At 51.9% G+C, this 23,526-nt stretch overlaps 1 protein-coding gene across 3 annotated transcripts in view; it reads left to right on the top strand.

Moving 5' to 3' along the window:
- Window positions 1-5,431: 5,431 nt before the first annotated feature.
- Window positions 5,432-23,526, top strand: part of LOC142915740 (coxsackievirus and adenovirus receptor homolog) — a 67,201-nt gene continuing 49,106 nt past the window's right edge. For all 3 annotated transcript variants that reach the window (XM_076061440.1, XM_076061441.1, XM_076061442.1), the window contains exons 1-3: window positions 5,432-5,555; window positions 11,345-11,472; window positions 15,448-15,643. In XM_076061440.1, the coding sequence (XP_075917555.1) occupies window positions 5,465-5,555; window positions 11,345-11,472; window positions 15,448-15,643 (415 nt within the window). In that variant the 5' untranslated portion in view covers window positions 5,432-5,464. The remainder of the gene's footprint in view (window positions 5,556-11,344; window positions 11,473-15,447; window positions 15,644-23,526) is intronic.

Here is a 23,526-nt window from a genome sequence, read left to right on the forward strand (position 1 = left end):
CAAGAGGTCACCAAAAATAATTAAAAAACAATGAGCAAACACAAAATGCAGGTTCGAATTAACACAGCACGTAAAATTCGTGATCTGATCGCATCTGTGAAGGATGTGATCCCTGACATGCAATACCCCAGCGTCTACAAACTAAGCTGTCGTTACATTGGGGAAACTAAGCGACGTGTCTCGGACCGTTCTCGTGACCATAAGTCAGATCTGAAACACGGTAGGACCAATACCTCGGCCGTGTGCTAATCATTGTTTTAATGCGGTGGGCTCACACGACATTGATTTCTCTAAGACGAAGGTACTTTGCAACGGCATTGAAGGCAACAACCATCTACAGGCAACGATGACGATGGTAATTGTTGTTGTTGTTCCATTGGAAACCTCATTTGCCAGTAACAAAATATGATAATTGTTTTTTTAGCCTTTTATCTGGCAACAAAACTGACACCTTTTTTACAAGGAGTCATGTTTACATTGACCACAATACCTGCGGTCGGAAAGCAACCAAAAAACAACAACTCTGATAATGTATGCACGAGGCTCTAAAGAAAGCTGTCTCGGGTGTGGACCAATCAATTTCAAGTACAGTGCCACATACATTATCAGAGTTGTTGTTTTGTGTTTGCGTTCCGACCGCAGGTATTGTGGTCAATGTAAACATGACTCCTTGTTAAAAAAGGTGTCAGTTTTGTTGTCAGATAAAAGGGTAAAAAAAAACAATTATCATGTTGTTGTTGTTTTCCCGGCAGGAGAGGGGGAGGAAGTGGAGGTTTGGCCGATGAAGACGATGAGAAAGGGTGGGGAGAGACCGCCGGTGGGTGGGGAGGGACCGCCGGTGGGTGGGGAGAGACCGCCGGTGGGTGGGGAGGGACCGCCGGTGGGTGGGGAGGGACCGCCGGTGGGTGGGGAGGGACTGCCGGTGGGTGGGGAGGGACCGCCGATGGGTGGGGAGGGACCGCCGGTGGGTGGGGAGGGACCGCCGATGGGTGGTGGGGAGGGACCGCCGGTGGGTGGTGGGGAGAGACCGCCGGTGGGTGGTGGGGAGAGACCGCCGGTGGGTGGTGGGGAGAGACCGCCGGTGGGTGGTGGGGAGAGACCGCCGGTGGGCGGGGAGAGACCGCCGATGGGTGGTGGGGAGGGACCGCCGGTGGGTGGTGGGGAGAGACCGCCGGTGGGTGGTGGGGAGAGACTGCCGGTGGGTGGTGGGGAGAGACCGCCGGTGGGTGGGGAGGGACCACCGGTGGGTGGGGAGAGACCGCCGGTGGGTGGTGGGGAGAGACCGCCGGTGGGTGGGGAGAGACCGCCGGTGGGTGGTGGGGAGAGACCGGCGGAGGGTGGGGAGGGACTGCCGATGGGTGGTGGGGAGGGACCGCCGGTGGGTGGGGAGGGACCGCCGGCCTTCGGATCTTCATTCCTTGTTCTTTGTGGCGGGGTTCTTTTCCCTTTAAGGTTTTGCAAACGGCGTCAAAGTGCAGACATCCGGAGGGCATCCCGACTCCGCCCAGTGCCACAAGACAACGGAGACAAGTTTGGGAAGCCCCGGTGCATCCGTTACAAAAACCTCGTTCTTTTCTTGAATACCCAACGATGCCCATGCACATCGTATAATTAGATTATTATTATAATGCGTTGTTTACGTTGTTTTACGTTCTAATGATATAAAAATGTTTGGGGGGGGGGGGGGGGGTGGGCGGGAACGGCACGGAAACCACCACGAAATCCACGGTGGGGTTTCTGCGGCGCGATCGTGACGGAGTCGCGTGTCGCACGTCGGGAAGGAGGTTGTTGCGTGTACCTCGGGCGGGCGTCCACGAGTGGCTGAGCTCCGTCGGGGACTGGGGGACCACCGAGGACCACGGGTTCCACTCCCGCGGTCCGATCGCGGCTTCAGCCGGCGTTGGTTCTTCGCGGACACGGCTCGCCTTTCGGCGCGAGCGCGCGGCGAGTTGACGGCGAGCCGATGGGCTTAACCTCCATCGCCAACGGCCTCGCAGAATCATTCTCATTATGAGACCTCCTTTCCCAGTAACAAGATATAGGAATAGGTTTTACCCTTTTAACTGGCACAAAAACTGACACCTTTATTCAAGGCATCGTGTTTGCAATAACCACAACACAAGCAGTCAAAATGCAAACAAAAAAGACAACTCTGATAATAATAATATTGGCACTGTCCTTGAATTTGATTGGTCCACACCCAAGACGGCTTTTCTTAGAGCCTAGTCTCCATTGGTGTTGGACCAGAAGACGCCAAAAGGTCCAACACCAGCGGAGACTAAAGGGCTCTAAGAAAAGCTGTCTCGGGTGTGGACCAATCAAATTCAAGGACAGTGCCAATATCATTATCAGAGTTGTCTTTTTTGTTTGTTTGCATTTTGACTGCTTGTGTTGTGGTTATTGCAAACGTGATGCCTTGAATAAAGGTGTCAGTTTTTGTGCCAGTGGTGACTTTACCGAAAGAGCTAAGAATATGTAATGGGGGGGTTGCGAGGCCATACTTCACCGTGCCGGTCGGCGCGGGTTGCTGAAGGGGACCGATCCGGACATCGCTTGCCATTTAAGTTAACCGCGGCCGGCAATGAAGGTCGGGTCAGCGGGTTCAGAGGACGGCGCGCTAACCGTTCTTCTGATGATGATGATGATGATGCGTCGTCGATTTCCCGGGAAAGCCTCGCCCGAGTCTCGGGACGCGCGCTTCAGGAGGGTGCTTGCGTGAGGACGCGTTGCGTTGCTGTGAACCGTTGTTCATTTTAAATTTCGACTTGAAGCTTTCGTGACTGCAAGGATTCATCTTCTTTGGTTCTTTCGGTAAAGTCACCACCACGTAGAATGAGAATAAAATAATAAAATAACACAATAAAATTATCACGACGTTTCGGCCACAACGCAAGCGGCCTTCTTCAGGTGAAAGGAACAAACCTGCCGGGACGACAGAGCTTCAATGTAGCTCTGAACAGAGAAGAGGCTCCGTCGTCCCGACAGGTTTGTTCCTTTCACCTGAAGAAGGCCGCTTGCGTTGTGGCCGAAACGTCGCGAGAATTTCATCGTGTTATTTTATTATTTTATTCTCATTCTACGTGGTGGTGACTTTACCGAAAGAACCAGAGAAGGTTGTTCATTTCCCCCGCTGCCGTGTGACCGCTGCCGTGTGACCGTGCGTAGCGTGCTGTACTATGGCGAGTTGAATAAACGTTGGTGATGTTTTTCATACCGACCGTGTGTCTGCAGTAACTCGACGTAGCGTCTCGTTTCAGAGACTGAGCCTCAAGCGAGCGCTGAGCTCCGTCACCGCCTCTTCCCTGTTCACGCTCCTGAATTGAATTTTTTATTTAAAGCTTTCGTGACTGCAGGGATTCATATTCTTGGTTCTTTCGGTAAAGTCACCAGCACGTAGAAGGGAAACAATAAAATAATAAAAATATAAAACAATACAATTAAATCACCACGTTTCGACTGCAACACAAGAAGCAATCATCATCAGGTGTGAAAAACCACGGCAAGAAAATTTGAAAAAAGTGGCGTTTTTTTTTTCAAATGGTTCTTGCTGTGGTTTTCACACCTGATGATGATTGCTTGTGTTGCTGTCGAAACGTCGTGATTTAATTTTTATAATTTTATTGTTTCCCTTCTACGCGGTGACTTTACCGAAAGAACCAAGAATATGAGGTCCTGAATTGGTCTGTGGAAATTCCACATTGCTACTAAAGCACCGTCACCGGTCGCTCCATGCACGACAACCGCTCCCCCTCCCTTCCTCAAACACTCCCCACCCCCACGATGCTCTCGTTGAGACGTAAGAAAGAGCTGCAACGCCAACGTGCCCACGCCTGAATTGTGTTTCCGATTTGCCTTCTAAAGAAACGTCTGGCCGTGTCGTCTCGCACGCCCAGAGAGGGCATCTCGCATTCCCCCTGGGGGTGATGAAGAACGCCCGATGATCTAGAGACACAAACCTGCATCAGGATTTGCGTCGTATTCATAGGCAGCGTTTGATTTTCATATTTACCGAGGGGGGGGGGGGGGTGGGGGGGTGGTAGTTAGTGGCAGGGGGTTTGTGTAATAATTTAATAAGTACTTGTCGAGTTTGAACAGGAGAATGCGGTGGATTATTTTACATCGCTCTCTATGCAAGATGCAGCGGAATGGAAGCACAGTTGGGTTCCAGTTTGCTTTGTCCCTCGCGTTCGGAATCGCGGGTCCATTTAATAAAACTTCCACCCCCCCCGCCCCTAACTTGTAAACTACTGAACATACATTGATGAAGGTGTGCAGGTTAGGGGGGGCATTGCCCCCCACCCCACCCCAAAACTCCGCCCGTGGGTGTAGTCCATTGTTGTTGAGGGGTCACGTGAGGAGAGTTGCTTGGTCCACCGGTGACGATGACGGTGATGGTGATGATGACGGTGACGACGGTGATGATGGTGATGATGGTGACGGTGATGATGGTGATGGTAATGATGATGGTGATGATGACGGTGATGATGATGATGGTGATGATGATGATTACGGTGATGATGATGGTGACGGTGGTGATGACAGTGATGGTGATGATGACGGTGATGGTGATGACGGTGATGACGGTGATGATGATGACGGTGATGGTGATGATGACGGTGATGAGGTTGATGGTGATGGTGATGATGACGGTGATGATGGTGACGACGGTGATGATGACGGTGATGGTGGTGATGGTGATGATGGTAATGATGATGACGGTGATGATGGTAATGATGATGTTGACGGTGATGGTGATGATGGTAATGATGATGTTGACGGTGATGGTGATGATGGTAATGATGACGGTGATGATGGTGACGGTGACAGTGACGATGACGGTGGTGATGATGGTGATGATGGTGACGGTGATGATGACGGTGATGATGATAACGGTGATGATGGTAATGATGATGTTGACGGTGATGGTGATGATGATGACGATGATGGTGATGATGGTAATGATGATGGTGAATGACGGTAAGGGTCAAAGATCGGGCAAAAGTCGGCTCGTTGCTTTTGACCTTTAACCTTGCCGAGGTCTTAGGGAAGGGGGAGGGTCCTTGTAAAGAGGGGCGTGGTTGGGGCGGGGGAGTCTACCGGAGCTCCACCCCTCGCCCACGTGACGTGTTGAGAGCGGAGTGGGGGAGAGAGAGAGGGGGTTGGGTGAATGGGGTGAGGGGCGTGGCCGTGGGTGGGTGGGTGGGGGTAGTTTCGTGGGTGGGGGTTGCGTGAGGAGGGGGTGGGGGGTGAATCCACCGGAGCTCCGCCCCTCACCCACGTGACGTGTTGAGAGCGTAGGGGTGGGAGAGAGTGGGTTGGGTGAATGGGGTGAGGGGCGTGGGCGTGGGTGGGGGTAGTTTCGTGGGTGGGGGTTGCGTGTGGGGGGGGTGAATCCACCGGAGCTCCGCCCCTCGCCCACGTGATGCGTGACGTCAGGGCGCGAGAGAGACGAGGAGAAGACAAGATGGCGGCTATGGCGGTGTCTCGCTCTGCGCTGCTGCTGCCGCTGCTGCTGCCGCTGCTGCTGCTGCAGGTGACTGCGATCGCTATGAGCGGTGAGTCGGCGGCTGTCTCGCTGGTCGTGCCGTCTTATTGGCGAGGCTTTGTGTTTGTGTGTGTGTTTGTTTGGGTAAGTTTGTTCTGTTTTCCCAAGTGCACCTAGCCTGGCACGAGCGGCGTTGATAACGGTGGTGGGCGGGGGCGGTGCGGGCGGTGCGGATCTGTGAGGGGGTGTTCGATGTCTCAAAGTGAACCTAGCCTGGCACACGAGGCTGGTGCGGTAACGGGGAGCGGTGGCGCAGTGGTTAGCGACTGGGTTGAACGTCGCCACTGGGGGGGGGAGGGAGGGAGACAAAGGCGGCCGGGCGTGGTGCTGTGTCACATGTTGTAGCAGCTGCTGCTGCTGCTGACTCGCTAGCAGCACTTGCCCCTACAGCCTGTTGAAGGCTACACGGGGGAGCTTTGTCTTTCCTGGACACAGTCTCCCTCGCGTGTCAGACCTTCATCATAGGTGACACTTCATAGGTGACACTTCATAGGTGACACTTCATAGGTGACACTTCATAGGTGACACGTCATAGGTGACACTTCATAGGTGACACTTCATAGGTGACACTTCATAGGTTATACTTCATAGGTGACACTTCATAGGTGACACTTCATAGGTTATACTTCATAGGTGACACTTCATAGGTGATACTCATAGGTGACACTTCATAGGTGACACGTCATAGGTGACACTTTATAGGTGACACTTCATAGGTGACACTTCATAGGTGACACTCATAGGTGACGCTTCATAGGTGACACTTCATAGGTGACACTTCATAGGTGACACTTCATAGGTGACACTTCATAGGTGATACCACAGGTGACACTTCATAGGTGATACTTCATAGGTGACACTTCATAGGTGATACTTCATAGGTGACACTTCATAGGTGATACTTCATAGGTGACACTTCATAGGTGATACTTCATAGGTGATACTTCATAGGTGACACTTCATAGTTGACACTTCATAGGTGATACTTCATAGGTGATACTTCATAGGTGACACTTCATAGGTGACACTTCATAGGTGATACTTCATAGGTGATACTTCATAGGTGACACTTCATAGGTGACACTTCATAGGTGACACGTCATAGGTGACACTTTATAGGTGACACTTCATAGGTGACACTTCATAGGTGACACTCATAGGTGACACTTCATAGGTGACACTTCATAGGTGACACTTCATAGGTGACACTTCATAGGTGATACCACAGGTGATACTTCATAGGTGATACTTCATAGGTGACACTTCATAGGTGATACTTCATAGGTGACACTTCATAGGTGATACTTCATAGGTGACACTTCATAGGTGATACTTCATAGGTGACACTTCATAGGTGATACTTCATAGGTGATACTTCATAGGTGACACTTCATAGTTGACACTTCATAGGTGATACTTCATAGGTGATACTTCATAGGTGACACTTCATAGGTGACACTTCATAGGTGATACTTCATAGGTGATACTTCATAGGTGACACTTCATAGGTGACACTTCATAGGTGATACTTCATAGGTGATACTTCATAGGTGACACTTCATAGGTGACACTTCATAGGTGATACATCATAGGTGATACTTCATAGGTGACACTTCATAGGTGACACTTCATAGGTGACACTTCATAGGTGACACTTCATAGGTGATACTCATAGGTGACACGTCATAGGTGACACGTCATAGGTGACACTTCATAGGTGACACTTCATAGGTGACACTTCATAGGTGACACTTCATAGGTTATACTTCATAGGTGACACTTCATAGGTGATACTCATAGGTGACACGTCATAGGTGACACGTCATAGGTGACACTTCATAGGTGACACTTCATAGGTGACACTTCATAGGTTATACTTCATAGGTGACACTTCATAGGTGACACTTCATAGGTTATACTTCATAGGTGACACTTCATAGGTGATACTCATAGGTGACACTTCATAGGTGACACGTCATAGGTGACACTTCATAGGTGACACTTCATAGGTGATACTTCATAGGTGACACTTCATAGGTGACACTTCATAGGTGATACTTCATAGGTGACACTTCATAGGTGACACTTCATAGGTGACACTTCATAGGTGACACGTCATAGGTGACACTTCATAGGTGACACTTCATAGGTGACACTTCATAGGTTATACTTCATAGGTGACACTTCATAGGTGACACTTCATAGGTTATACTTCATAGGTGACACTTCATAGGTGATACTCATAGGTGACACTTCATAGGTGACACGTCATAGGTGACACTTTATAGGTGACACTTCATAGGTGACACTTCATAGGTGACACTCATAGGTGACGCTTCATAGGTGACACTTCATAGGTGACACTTCATAGGTGACACTTCATAGGTGACACCACAGGTGATACTTCATAGGTGATACTTCATAGGTGACACTTCATAGGTGATACTTCATAGGGGACACTTCATAGGTGATACTTCATAGGTGACACTTCATAGGTGATACTTCATAGGTGACACTTCATAGGTGATACTTCATAGGTGATACTTCATAGGTGACACTTCATAGGTGATACTTCATAGGTGATACTTCATAGGTGATACTTCATAGGTGACACTTCATAGTTGACACTTCATAGGTGATACTTCATAGGTGATACTTCATAGGTGACACTTCATAGGTGACACTTCATAGGTGATACTTCATAGGTGATACTTCATAGGTGACACTTCATAGGTGACAATTCATAGGTGATACATCATAGGTGATACTTCATAGGTGACACTTCATAGGTGACACTTCATAGGTGACACTTCATAGGTGACACTTCATAGGTGATACTCATAGGTGACACGTCATAGGTGACACGTCATAGGTGACACTTCATAGGTGACACTTCATAGGTGACACTTCATAGGTGACACTTCATAGGTTATACTTCATAGGTGACACTTCATAGGTGATACTCATAGGTGACACGTCATAGGTGACACGTCATAGGTGACACTTCATAGGTGACACTTCATAGGTGACACTTCATAGGTTATACTTCATAGGTGACACTTCATAGGTGACACTTCATAGGTTATACTTCATAGGTGACACTTCATAGGTGATACTCATAGGTGACACTTCATAGGTGACACGTCATAGGTGACACTTCATAGGTGACACTTCATAGGTGATACTTCATAGGTGATACTTCATAGGTGACACTTCATAGGTGACACTTCATAGGTGATACTTCATAGGTGATACTTCATAGGTGACACTTCATAGGTGACACTTCATAGGTGATACATCATAGGTGATACTTCATAGGTGACACTTCATAGGTGACACTTCATAGGTGACACTTCATAGGTGATACTCATAGGTGACACGTCATAGGTGACACGTCATAGGTGACACTTCATAGGTGACACTTCATAGGTTACACTTCATAGGTGACACTTCATAGGTGACACTTCATAGGTTATACTTCATAGGTGACACTTCATAGGTGATACTCATAGGTGACACGTCATAGGTGACACGTCATAGGTGACACTTCATAGGTGACACTTCATAGGTGACACTTCATAGGTTATACTTCATAGGTGACACTTCATAGGTGACACTTCATAGGTTATACTTCATAGGTGACACTTCATAGGTGATACTCATAGGTGACACTTCATAGGTGACACGTCATAGGTGACACTTTATAGGTGACACTTCATAGGTGACACTTCATAGGTTATACTTCATAGGTGACACTTCATAGGTGACACTTCATAGTTGATACTTCATAGGTGATACTTCATAGGTGACACTTCATAGGTGACACTTCATAGGTGATACTTCATAGGTGACACTTCATAGGTGACACTTCATAGGTGACACTCATAGGTGACGCTTCATAGGTGACACTTCATAGGTGACACTTCATAGGTGACACTTCATAGGTGATACCACAGGTGATACCACAGGTGATACTTCATAGGTGATACTTCATAGGTGACACTTCATAGGTGATACTTCATAGGTGACACTTCATAGGTGATACTTCATAGGTGACACTTCATAGGTGATACTTCATAGGTGATACTTCATAGGTGATACTTCATAGGTGACACTTCATAGGTGACACTTCATAGGTGATACTTCATAGGTGACACTTCATAGGTGACACTTCATAGGTGACACTCATAGGTGACGCTTCATAGGTGATACTCATAGGTGACACTTCATAGGTGACACTTCATAGGTGACACTTCATAGGTGACACTTCATAGGTGACACTTCATAGGTGACGCTTCATAGGTGACACTTCATAGGTGACACTTCATAGGTGACACTTCATAGGTGACGCTTCATAGGTGATACTCATAGGTGACACTTCATAGGTGACGCTTCATAGGTGACACTTCATAGGTGACACTTCATAGGTGACACTTCATAGGTGACACTTCATAGGTGATACTTCAATGTGTGATGTCCACTTCCGCGGGTTCCGTTCCCAGTGAACCACAGAGAGTCACTTGAAGAAGCAGGCAGCTCAGAGGCAGCTCTGTGATGTCCACTTCCGCGGGTTCCGTTCCCAGTGAACCACAGAGAGTCACTTGAAGAAGCAGGCAGCTCAGAGGCAGCTCTGTGTTGTTCATGGCCACCGCGAGGAGGGAGCTTTCGCAACGAGAGTCTAGCCACCACCACCACCACAACAACAATCTGCTTTTAACGTTTAGTTTTTTTGTCCTTCCCCCGCACTTCCAATTCGCACGGTTGGCTACGTTACGGTTGTGCGAAAGAAGTTCAGCGTGCATATAGACGTACCCCTCCGCCCAGGAGTGGGTCACCTTAGCTGATTTTGTTTCAAGCGGGTGAAAACGCAAGAGGCCACGATAAAATCTTATCGGTCCCCGTGTAATTCTCTGGGTATGGGTCTCTGTGTGAGTCTGCGGGTATCTGTGTGAGTCTACGGGTCTCTGTGTGAGTCTATGGGTCTCTGTGTGAGTCTACGGGCATCTGTGTGAGTCTACGGGTATCTGTGTGAGTCTACGTGTCTCTGTTTGAGTCTACGGGTCTCTGTGTGAGTCTACGGTTCTCTGTATGAATCTACGGGTATCTGTGTAAAGTCTATGGCTCTCTGTGAGTCTTTGGGTCTCCGTGTGAGTCTATGGGTCTCTGTGTGAGTCTACGGGCATCTGTGTGAGTCTACGGGTCTCTGTGTGAGTCTACGGGTCTCTGTGTGAGTCTACGGGTATCTGTGTGAGTCTACGGGTCTCTGTGTGAGTCTACGGGTCTCTGTGTGAGTCTACGGGTCTCAGTGTGAGTCTACGGGTCTCTGTGTGAGTCTATGGGTCTATGTGTGAGTCTACGGGTCTCTGTGTGAGTCTACGGGTCTCTGTGTGAGTCTACGGGTATCTGTGTGAGTCTACGGGTGTCTGTGAGTCTATGGGTATATGTGTGAGTCTACGGGTATCTGTGTAAAGTCTATGGGTCTCTGTGAGTCTATGGGTCTCCGTGTGAGTCTACAGGTCTCTGTGTAAGTCTACGGGTGTCTGTGTGAGTCTACGGGTGTCTGTGTGAGTCTACGGGTATTTGTGTGAGTCTATGGGTCTCTGTGTGAGTCTATGGGTATATGTGTGAGTCTACGGGTATCTGTGTAAAGTCTATGGGTCTCTGTGAGTCTATGGGACTCCGTATGAGTCTACAGGTCTCTGTGTGAGTCTACGGGTCTCTGTGTGAGTCTACTTGAAGATATTACTTCACAACCGTGTCACCACCACCACCACCACCCCCTTTCCCCCCTCTTTGCAGCCGTCTCGTGGATGGAGAAAGTGCAGGGGGAGACGGTGGTGCTGGGCTGCACCTGGACGGGCGACCCCACGGACACCGAGGTCCTGGACGTGGAGTGGTTCCTGCAGATGCCCACTACGAACATCTACGTGAGGAAGAGAGAGGGATACAGAGACGCACATCGCTACTCAGAGATGCCTGTAGCTTCTACTCAGAGACGCCCGTAGCTCCTACTCAGAGACGCCCGTAGCTCCTACTCAGAGACGCCTGTAGCTCCTACTCAGAGACGCCCGTAGCTCCTACTCAGAGACGCCTGTAGCTCCTGCTCAGAGACGCCCGTAGCTCCTACTCAGAGACGCCCGTAGCTGCTACTCAGAGACGCCCGTAGCTCCTACTCAGAGACGCCTGTAGCTCCTACACAGAGACGCCCATAGCTCCTACTCAGAGACGCCTGTAGCTCCTACTCAGAGACGCCTGTAGCTCCTACTCAGAGACGCCCGTAGCTCCTACTCAGAGACGCCCGTAGCTCCTACTCAGAGACGCCCTTAGCTCCTACTCAGAGACGCCTGTAGCTCGTACTCAGAGATGCCTGTAGCTCCTACTCAAAGACGCCTGTAGCTCCTACTCAGAGACGCCCGTAGCTTCTACGCAGAGACTCCCTTGGGCTCCTATTCAGAGACGCCCGTAGCTCCTACTCAGAGACCCCCGTAGCTCCTACTCAGAGACGCCCATCGGACACGCAGAGACGCCTGTAGCTCCTACTCAGAGACTCCCTTGGGCTCCTACTCAGAGACGCCCGTAGCTCCTACGTAGAAGTCCGCAGGCTCCTACACAGGCACCAGCAGGCTCCTACACAGGCACCAGCAGGCTCCTACACAGGCACCAGCAGGCTCCTACACAGACACCAGTAGGCTCCTACACAGACACCAGCAGGCTCCTACACAGACACCAGCAGGCTCCTACACAGACACCAGCAGGCTCCTACACACACACCAGCAGGCTCCTACACAGACACCAGCAGGCTCCTACACAGGCACCAACAGGCTCCTACACACGCACCAGCAGGCTCCTACACAGACACCAACAGGCTCCTACACAGGCACCAACAGGCTCCTACACAGGCACCAGCAGGCTCCTACACAGGCACCAGCAGGCTCCTACACACACACCAGCAGGCTCCTACACAGACACCAGCAGGCTCCTACACAGGCACCAACAGGCTCCTACACAGGCACCAGCAGGCTCCTACACAGGCACCAGCAGGCTCCTACACACACACCAGCAGGCTCCTACACAGGCACCAGCAGGCTCCTACACACACACCAGCAGGCTCCTACACAGACACCAGCAGGCTCCTACACAGGCACCAACAGGCTCCTACACACACACCAGCAGGATCCTACACAGACACCAGCAGGCTCCTACACAGACACCAGCAGGCTCCTACACACACACCAGCAGGCTCCTACACAGGCACCAGCAGGCTCCTACACAGACACCAGCAGGCTCCTACACAGGCGCCCGTAGGATCCTACACAGAAGCCGCCCCCACAGGCTCCTACACAGGCACCAGCAGGCTCCTACACAGAAGCCGCCCCCACAGGCTCCTACACAGAAGCCGCCCCCACAGGCTCCTACACAGAAGCCGCCCCCACAGGCTCCTACACAGAAGCCGCCCTCACAGGCTCGTACAGAATCAGAATTCACCTTCTTGGTTCTTTCGGTAAAGTCACCGCCACATAGACTGGAAATAAAATAATGAAATAAAATAATAATAATAATGCGATTCTCACGACGTTTCGGCCACAACACAAGTGGGCCTTCTTCAGGTGAAGAAACAGGGCTATCAAGAAGACGGAACTTGAATGAACGCTGTCAGGCAAGGACCGCGTCTTTTGAAGCTGTGTGGGCGAAGTTGAATTAGCATGTTACCAGCCTCACCTCCGGAGAGGGAGGTGGGATGGTAACATGCTAATTCAACTCTGCCCACACATATTCTTAGCTCTTTCGGTAAAGTCACGTTGAAGGGCAACAATAAAATAATAAAATATATTAAAATAATAAAATATATAAAACAATAAAAAATATTGTTGTTTTATATATATTTTATTATTTTATTGTTTCCCTTCAACGTGACTTTACCGAAAGAGCTAACAATATGAATCACTGCAGTCATGAAAGCTTTAAATCAAAATTCCGTCCACACAGCTTCAAAAGACGTGGTCCTTGCTTAACAGCGTTCATTCAAGCTCCGTCTTCTTGATAGCCCTGTTTCTTCACCTGAAGAAGGCCACTTGTGTTGTGGCCGAAACATCGTGAGAATTGCATTATTACTTGACTTCATTATTTTATTTCCAGTCTACGTGGCGGTGACTTTACCGAAAGAACCAAGAATGTGAATCCCTGCAGTCACGAAAGCTTTAAATCGAAACAGAATCGGAATATGTATATACACTGCAGGAGGAATCCGATGAGCTGTAAAGCTCTTTGTTCACAGATGGGGTGGGTCAGAACGTTCCAACAACAAACGGCTACAAGAACACGTGTCAGGAGTGCAACGTATAGGAAAACAAATCAATTGAACAGTATAAAAATAAATGTAAATTTAAACCTGGTAAAGCCCACTGAACTATAGGGTCTTATTCTTGGTTCTTTCGGTAAAGTCACCGCCACGTAGAAGGGAAACAATAAAATAATAAAAATATAAAACAATAAAATTCTCACGACGTTTCAACTGCAACACAAGAAGCAATCATCGTCAGGTGTGAAAACCACAGCAAGAACAATTTGAATAAAAATGGCGGGTTTTTTTTAACGTCAGCACCACGGAGAGCGATTTGGAAGTTTGTTCAGATGGACGAGTCCATCTATGTTCGGAAAAGAGGAGGGGGGAGACGAAAATAATGGATGCGGTCTGAAAGTCACCGTAAGCGTGAACAATCAATCAAGACCCGAAATGGTTTAGCAAATCCTTCCAACGATTGCTAAGCCCAGAATCCATCTCCTCGGTTGAAATTGTCTCCGTGTTTGTATATGCGGATAGCCTCATGAACGAATCTCTCTTGGTAGCCGTAATCGTGAACAATCAATTAAGACCCCAAATGGTTTATCAAATCCTTCCAACGATTGCTAAGCCCAGAATCCATCTCCTCGGTTGAAATTGTCTCCGTGTTTGTACGTGCGGATAGCCTCATGAACGAAACTCTCTTGGTAACCGTAAGCGTGAACAATCAATTAAGACCCGAAATGGTTTATCAAATCCTTCCAACGATTGCTAAGCCCAGAATCCATCTTCTCGGTTGAAATTGTCTCCGTGTTTGTATATGCGGATAGCCTCATGAACGAATCTCTCTTGGTAACCGTAAGCGTGAACAATCAATTAAGACCCCAAATGGTTTATCAAATCCTTCCAACGATTGCTAAGCCCAGAATCCATCTCCTCGGTTGAAATTGTCTCCGTGTTTGTACGTGCGGATAGCCTCATGAACGAATCTCTCTTGGTAACCGTAAGGGTGAACAAGCAATTAAGACCCCAAATGGTTGATCAAATCCTTCCAATGATTGCTAAGCCCAGAATCCATCTCCTCGGTTGAAATTGTCTCCGTGTTTGTACGTGCGGATAGCCTCATGAACGAATCTCTCTTGGTAACCGTAAGCGTGAACAATCAATTAAGACCCCAAATGGTTTGTCAAATCCTTCCAACGATTGCTAAGCCCAGAATCCATCTCCTCGGTTGAAATTGTCTCCGTGTTTGTACGTGCGGATAGCCTCATGAACGAATCTCTCTTGGTAACCGTAAGGGTGAACAAGCAATTAAGACCCCAAATGGTTTATCAAATCCTTCCAATGATTGCTAAGCCCAGAATCCATCTCCTCGGTTGAAATTGTCTCCGTGTTTGTACGTGCGGATAGCCTCATGAACGAATCTCTCTTGGTAACCGTAAGCGTGAACAATCAATTAAGACCCCAAATGGTTTGTCAAATCCTTCCGACGATTGCTAAGCCCAGAATCCATCTCCTCGGTTGAAATTGTCTCCGTGTAGGTACGTGCGGATAGCCTCACGGCGGCGGCGGTGGCGATGGCGGAGCCCTTTTTGTCCGTCTCCCACCCCCCTGCCCTCAGGTTGCCACGTTCGCCGGGGGCGAGGGGCACATCTACCCGGACTTCGCGTCCCGCGTGCGATTCGCCCGCAACGCGACGCGGAGGGACGCGTCGCTGCAGATCGCCGGGCTGCGGGCGAGCGACGCCGGCGTCTACACGTGCAAGGTGAAGTTCGGCACTTTCATCAAGCTGGAGACCATCAGGCTCACCGTGCTGGGTAACGAACGCACGCACGCGCACACGCACGTACGCACACGCAGGTACGCACTTACACACACGTACACGCACGCACACACACGTACACACACGCATGCACGTACACACACGTATACGCACGCACACGCACGTACACACATGCACGCACACGCACGCACACGCACGTACACACGTACACGCACGCACACGCACGTACACACACGCACGTACACACGTACACGCACACGCACGTACACGCACGCACGCGCACATGCACGCACGCACACGCACGTACACACACGTACACGCACGCACGTACACACACGCACGCACACACACGCACGTACATGCACACACGCACGTACAACAACAACAACCGCCATTCGCCACTAAGTGGCGGTGACGTCACCACGACGCTTGTGCCAGGCTATGTGCACCCTGAGGCCACGTGAAGTGTCGAACGCCCGCTGGCAGGAGGTCACGGGGCAGACCCAGGTGCCACGGGTCGACTGACTGTGGCAACCTGCTGTGCTTTAGCCACCCGGCGCTCCGCTCGTTGTTGTGAGCGTCGCTCCTCCGCCCTCCGTTGTTGTTGGAGGGTGACTGCCTCCAACTGCCCAGTAGCGTCCTTCACGAGCCTCCTCCACAGAGGCCGATCTTGACACCGCTGGTACCAGTCATCGGCAAGTCCACTCAGCTCCACGTCCTCCTGTACCACATCACTCCATCTCTTCTCTAGCCCGTGCCGTGCCCGCGTAGCCCCCTCAATCCGGCCAAACAAAAGCTGTTTCGGCATGCGGTGGCTGGGCATGCGGGCTACATGACCCAGCCATCGCAGCCTTCCCCGCCGGAGGAGCTCACCGATGGGACCTTGCCCAGATCTTTCAAGGATTTGTGAGCTTCTCACACAATCCATTCTGGTTAAACCCAGGATGGATCGTAGGCAGGCCAGCATAAATGTTTCTAACCGGCGAAGATGTTCCATTAGGGGGGTCCACGTTTCGCAAGCGTAGAGAAGGGAGGGAATGACCGTGGCCGAGAAGACCTGAAGCTTAGTGCGGAGCGACAGACCAGGTAGCTTCCACACAGCGTTACGCAACCGATGAAAAGATATTGCCGCTCGACTGATTCGGAGTGAGACCTCTGCTGTTAAACTGGAGCCAGTCATAAGCACACTGCCCAGGTATGGGAAACTCTCCACTCTCTCCACAACTGCCCCATCACCGATTGGGAGTTTTGGGGGCGGAGTGTCCGATGGTACAAAATACCCAGGCAGGTGCTTAGTTTTGGTGGGGCTGATGGTAAGGCCCCACCTCTTAGTGGCACGCTCCAGTCTCAGCAGCAGCGTTTCCAACTCCTCCTCTGAATGAGCAGTTATTACCAAATCATCAGCATACATAACATGGTTGAGCAATAGGGAGCCATCCCTTGACCGCACCCGGGCGTCGATCAGCCTCCCATTATATCTGTACCATATGGAGATTCCCCCGGTACAGCTATTGAAGGCTTCACGAACTACGTGGTCAAAGTAGATGTTAAATAATGTGGGAGCCAGAGGACATCCCTGTCACACCCCAAGGTTAACAGGGAATGGCTCTGACTCCCGGCCACGTAGTTTTACCCGGGCCCGCTCACCATCATGAAGGTCCTTAATGATCGTGAGCAGAGGGTCAGGTACTCCAAAAGCACGAAGAACAACCCAGAGCCCAGGCCTACTGATGGTATCATAGGCCTTGACCAGGTCAATAAAGCAGAGATGTAGGTCTTGTTGGAATTCCCTACACCTCTGCTGTAGCAGACGGACAGAAAATATGGCATCTGTGCAGGACCGCCCTTTCCTGAAACCGCATTGGGGCTCCGCAAGCCTCTCCTCAGCATGCCTGGCAAGGCGATGTTGAATAATCCTTGCCAGGACCTTTCCCGGCACACTGAGGAGTGAGATGCCCCTGTAGTTGTTACAGTCTGTGCGGTCCCCCTTCTTAAAAAGGGGGACCACCAGGGCATCCTTCCAATCCTGCGGAACCCATCCAGTGGTCCAGACTGTTGTTATGATGTCATATAGGGCAGTCTGTGCACAAACGCCGCCCTCCCTCAGCATTTCGCTTGGGAGATCATCTCTGCCCGCTGCCTTTTCTGGTCTCAGACTCCGGATCGCCTTCAGTACTTCCTCAACATATGGCACCTCAGCCAGCCACTCACAGGGGGTGACTTCTTCCAATATTTGAGGCACCGCAGCCTCAGCAGGGTCATCCTCACTTTGTGCCACGATGTTTTCCTGGCTGAGGGATTTTCCCTCCCCCAGGACCTCACAGAAATGCTCAGAAAACCTGCAAACCTGTTTCTGGGGGTCGGAGATTGGGTCACCGTTTTTTCCCCTAATGATGGTAATAGGTGTGGCGCTGCAAATTACTTTTTTGATGGAGTTAAATAGAGATTTGTGATCACGGGCCACTGAGGCAGACTCAATCTCCTCAGCAACCCGCGACTACCACCCATCCTTGCAGCGCCTCACGGCTCTCCGAACCTCCGAGCGAAGGCTGCGGTAAGCCTCCACATTCTCTGACGTGGGATTCTGTAGCCGATGACAGTGGGCCTGTCGCTTTTTCTCAACCATCCTGAACACCTCCTCTGTCAGCCAGGGTCTATGGGGAGGTCTGGACCGCGTACCCAAAGCAGCCATTGCAGCTGCATGAGTCACAGTCCTAAACCTCGCCCATTTACCCTCGACATCAGGAGGAGTGGAGGACGATGCCAATCCCAGCCGCAAGCGATGATGAAATTCTCGCTTGCAACTTTCATCAGATAACTGAGACCAGGCCACTTTAGGTTGGAATGGGGTCCTGGGTATACACCCACCACCGGAGTGGAAGAATGGCAGGCACATCTTACAGATGACTAGTCGATGGTCAGAGGGCAGATCAGCTCCACGGTAGGTCCTGGTGTCAAGGACATGGGCTCGCATCCGCTGGTCCGTCACTATGTAGTCCAGCAGATGTTCTTGCTTGGACCCGGCATGCATCCATGATGTTGTGTGGATGCGCCTATGCCGGAACAGCGTGTTGGTAATTACAAGCCCATGGGCTGCACAAAAATCTAGCAGCCTCCTACCGTTGTTATTGAGCTGATCTGGCCCATGCCCTCCAATCACTCCAGACCAGGTGCCAGTATCATGACCAACTCGGGCATTGAAGTCACCCAACATGTTAACTCTATCCCGAGGGGCCACTTTAGCCAGCACCTGTGACAGGAGGTCATAGAAGGCATCTGACTCATCGGCTTTGCCTGCATCCCTCCACGGATGTTCATCTTTGGTGGGGGCATAAGTAACAACGACCACCATTCCTCGCCTCCGGTTGATGGGAAGGCGAGCCCAAAGTAGCCTGCGACTTACAGCTTCTCACACCTCACCGCTACGCTCCCACGCCCCCTCATTCTTTTGTTCAAAAGAAGAGCCACACCCTGTTGTTTGGCAGTCTGCTGCCCCGAGTAGAGGACGGTCCACCCCTCATGGTGGCAGGAGCCAGAGCCGGTCCACCGGACCTCCTGAATGCCACACAGATCCAGGCGGTACCGTTCCAGCTCCCGACAGAGGAGTGGCAGCCTCTCCTCCGCAGTGAGCGTTCGAACATTCCACGTGGCCACCCGTAGTGGCTTTTCGTTGTTTCTGGAGGAGCCCCGAGGGTAGATATTCAATCTCCTGGCTCCGCCAATTGGGGTTTGGCCAGGAGACGTCATAGACGCCTGGTCCTCCGGGGCCTCCGGCACAAGCTTATTAGTTACATATTTCAGTTTAACTCGTGGTTTAGTGGTAATTAATTGAAGGTGGAGGGGTTACCAGCCCCTCGCACCCGTACACACACGTACACACACGCACGTACACACACACACGTACACGCGCGCACACGCACGTACACGCACGTGCACGCACGCACACACATGCACGTACACGCATGTACACGCACGCACATGCACGCACGCACACGCACGTACACACACGTACACACATGCACGTACACACACGCACACACGCACGTACACGCACGTACACGCACTTGCACGCACGTACGCACGTACACGCACACATGTAGACATACGTGCACGCACGCACACACACGTGTGCGTGCGTGTACGTGTGGGTCTCTGTGGGTCTGGGTGTCTGTGGGTGTCTACGAGTGTACGTGTGCACGTTGAACTTGTTTCGCGCCGTAAAGTAGCCAACCGTGCTGTGGGTCTCTGTGGGTGTCTCTGTGTCTGTGGGTCTCTGTTGGTCTCTGTGGGTCTCTGTGTCTGCGGGTCTCTGTGGGTCTCTGTGAGTCTCTGTGAGTGTCTCTGTGTCTGTGGGTCTCTGTGGGTCTCTGTGGGTCTCTGTGTCTGCGGGTCTCTGTGGGTCTCTGTGGGTCTCTGTGTCTGCGGGTCTCTGTGGGTCTCTGTGGGTCTCTGTGGGTCTCTGTGGGTCTCTGTGAGTGTCTCTGTGAGTCTCTGTGGGTCTCTGTGGGTCTCTGTGGGTCTCTGTGGGTGTCTCTGTGTCTGTGGGTCTCTGTGAGTGTCTCTGTGTCTGCGGGTCTCTGTGGGTCTCTGTGAGTCTCTGTGGGTCTCTGTGGGTCTTTGTGGGTGTCTCTGTGTCTGCGAGTCTCTATGGGTCTCTGTGGGTCTCTGTGGGTCTCTGTGGGTTTCTCTGTGTCTGTGGGTCTCTGTGGGTCTCTGTGGGTGTCTCTGTGTCTGCGGGTGTCTGTGGGTCTCTGTGGGTCTCTGTGGGTCTCTGTGAGTGTCTCTGTGTCTGCGGGTCTCTGTGAGTCTCTGTGGGTCTCTCTGGGTCTCTGTGTCTGTGGGTGTCTGGGTCTCTGTGAGTGTCTCTGTGTCTGCGGGTCTCTGTGGGTCTGGGTGTCTGTGGGTCTCTGTGGGTCTCTGTGGGTCTGGGTGTCTGTGGGTCTCTGTGGGTCTCTATGGGTGTCTCTGTGTCTACACGTCTGTGTGGTTCTCTGTGAGTCTCTGTGGGTCTCTGCGGGTCTCTGTGGGTCTCTGTGGGTGTCTCTGTGTCTGCGGGTCTCTGTGGGTCTCTGTGAGTCTCTGTGTCTGCGGGTCTCTGTGGGTCTGGGCGTCTGTGGGTCTCTGTGGGTCTCTGGGTGTCTCTGGGTCTCTGTGGGTCTCTGTGGGTCTGGGTGTCTGTGGGTCTCTGTGGGTCTCTGTGGGTCTCTGTGTCTGCGGGTCTCTGTGTCTCTGTGAGTCTCTGTGGGTCTCTGTGTCTGCGGGTCTCTGTGGGTCTCTGTTGGTCTGGGTGTCTGTGGGTCTCTGTGGGTGTCTCTGTGTCTGTGGGTCTCTGTGGGTCTGGGTGTCTGTGGGTCTCTGCAGGTCTCTGTGGGTGTCTCTGTGTCTGCGGGTCTCTGGGTCTTTGTGGGTGTCTGTGGGTCTCTGTGAGTCTCTGTGAGTGTCTCTGTGTCTGTGGGTCTCTGTGAGTCTCTGTGAGTGTCTCTGTGTCTGCGGGTCTCTGTGGGTCTCTGTGGATCTCTGTGTCTGTGGGTCTCTGGGTCTCTGTGAGTGTCTCTGTGTCTGCGGGTCTCTGTGGGTCTGGGTGTCTGTGGGTCTCTGTGGGTCTCTGTGGGTCTGGGTGTCTGTGGGTCTCTGTGCGTCTCTATGGGTGTCTCTGTGTCTGCACGTCTCTGTGGGTCTCTGTGAGTCTCTGTGGGTGTCTCTGTGTCTGCGGGTCTCTGTGGGTCTCTGTGAGTCTCTGTGTCTGCGGGTCTCTGTGGGTCTGGGCGTCTGTGGGTCTCTGTGGGTCTCTGTGGGTCTGGGTGTCTGTGGGTCTCTGTGGGTCTCTGTGGGTCTCTGTGTCTGCGGGTCTCTGGGTCTCTGTGAGTCTCTGTGGGTCTCTGTGGGTGTCTCTGTGTCTGCAGGTCTCTGTGGGTCTCTGTGGGTCTGGGTGTCTGTGGGTCTCTGTGGGTGTCTCTGTGTCTGTGGGTCTCTGTGGGTCTGGGTGTCTGTGGGTCTCTGCAGGTCTCTGTGGGTGTCTCTGTGTCTGCGGGTCTCTGGGTCTTTGTGGGTGTCTGTGGGTCTCTGTGAGTCTCTGTGAGTGTCTCTGTGTCTGTGGGTCTCTGTGAGTCTCTGTGAGTGTCTCTGTGTCTGCGGGTCTCTGTGGGTCTCTGTGGATCTCTGTGTCTGTGGGTCTCTGGGTCTCTGTGAGTGTCTCTGTGTCTGCGGGTCTCTGTGGGTCTCTGTGGGTCTCTGTGGGTCTCTGTGAGTGTCTCTGTGTCTGCGGGTCTCTGTGAGTCTCTGTGGGTCTCTCTGGGTCTCTGTGTCTGTGGGTCTCTGGGTCTCTGTGAGTCTCTCTGTGTCTGCGGGTCTCTGTGGGTCTGGGTGTCTGTGGGTCTCTGTGGGTCTCTGTGGGTCTGGGTGTCTGTGGGTCTCTGTGCGTCTCTATGGGTGTCTCTGTGTCTGCACGTCTCTGTGGGTCTCTGTGAGTCTCTGTGGGTGTCTCTGTGTCTGCGGGTCTCTGTGGGTCTCTGTGAGTCTCTGTGTCTGCGGGTCTCTGTGGGTCTGGGCGTCTGTGGGTCTCTGTGGGTCTCTGTGGGTCTGGGTGTCTGTGGGTCTCTGTGGGTCTCTGTGGGTCTCTGTGTCTGCGGGTCTCTGGGTCTCTGTGAGTCTCTGTGGGTCTCTGTGGGTGTCTCTGTGTCTGCGGGTCTCTGTGGGTCTCTGTGGGTCTGGGTGTCTGTGGGTCTCTGTGGGTGTCTCTGTGTCTGTGGGTCTCTGTGGGTCTGGGTGTCTGTGGGTCTCTGCAGGTCTCTGTGGGTGTCTCTGTGTCTGCGGGTCTCTGGGTCTCTGTGGGTGTCTGTGTGTCTGCGGGTCTCTGGGTCTCTGTGGGTGTCTCTGTGTCTGCAGGTCTCTGTGGGTCTCTGTGGGTCTCTGTGGGTCTCTGTGAGTGTCTCTGTGTCTGCGGGTCTCTGTGAGTCTCTGTGGGTCTCTCTGGGTCTCTGTGTCTGTGAGTCTCTGGGTCTCTGTGAGTCTCTCTGTGTCTGCGGGTCTCTGTGGGTCTCTGTGAGTCTCTGTGTCTGCGTGTCTCTGTGGGTCTGGGCGTCTGTGGGTCTCTGTGGGTCTCTGGGTGTCTGTGGGTCTCTGTGGTTCTCTGTGGGTCTGGTTGTCTGTGGGTCTCTGTGGGTCTCTGTGGGTCTCTGTGGGTCTGGTTGTCTGTGGGTCTCTGTGGGTCTCTGTGGGTCTCTGTGGGTCTGGTTGTCTGCGGGTCTCTGTGGGTCTGGGCGTCTGTGGGTCTCTGTGGGTCTCTGGGTGTCTGTGGGTCTCTGTGGGTCTGGGTGTCTGTGGGTCTCTGTGGGTCTCTGTGGGTCTCTGTGTCTGCGGGTCTCTGGGTCTCTGTGAGTCTCTGTGGGTCTCTGTGTCTGCGGGTCTCTGTAGGTCTCTGTTGGTCTGGGTGTCTGTGGGTCTCTGTGGGTGTCTCTGTGTCTGTGGGTCTCTGTGGGTCTGGGTGTCTGTGGGTCTCTGTGGGTGTCTCTGTGTCTGTGGGTCTCTGTGGGTCTGGGTGTCTGTGGGTCTCTGCAGGTCTCTGTGGATGTCTCTGTGTCTGCGGGTCTCTGGGTCTTTGTGGGTGTCTGTGGGTCTCTGTGAGTCTCTGTGAGTGTCTCTGTGTCTGTGGGTCTCTGTGAGTCTCTGTGAGTGTCTCTGTGTCTGCGGGTCTCTGTGGGTCTCTGTGGATCTCTGTGTCTGTGGGTCTCTGGGTCTCTGTGAGTGTCTCTGTGTCTGCGGGTCTCTGTGGGTCTGGGTGTCTGTGGGTCTCTGTGGGTCTCTGTGGGTCTGGGTGTCTGTGGGTCTCTGTGCGTCTCTATGGGTGTCTCTGTGTCTGCACGTCTCTGTGGGTCTCTGTGAGTCTCTGTGGGTGTCTCTGTGTCTGCGGGTCTCTGT

The sequence above is a fragment of the Petromyzon marinus genome, unplaced genomic scaffold (genome assembly GCF_048934315.1).
Source record: "Petromyzon marinus isolate PM22_M1 ecotype Great Lakes invasive population unplaced genomic scaffold, UKy_Petmar_22M1.pri1.0 PM_G_Scaffold_34, whole genome shotgun sequence".
Taxonomy (NCBI): Eukaryota; Metazoa; Chordata; class Hyperoartia; order Petromyzontiformes; family Petromyzontidae; genus Petromyzon; species Petromyzon marinus.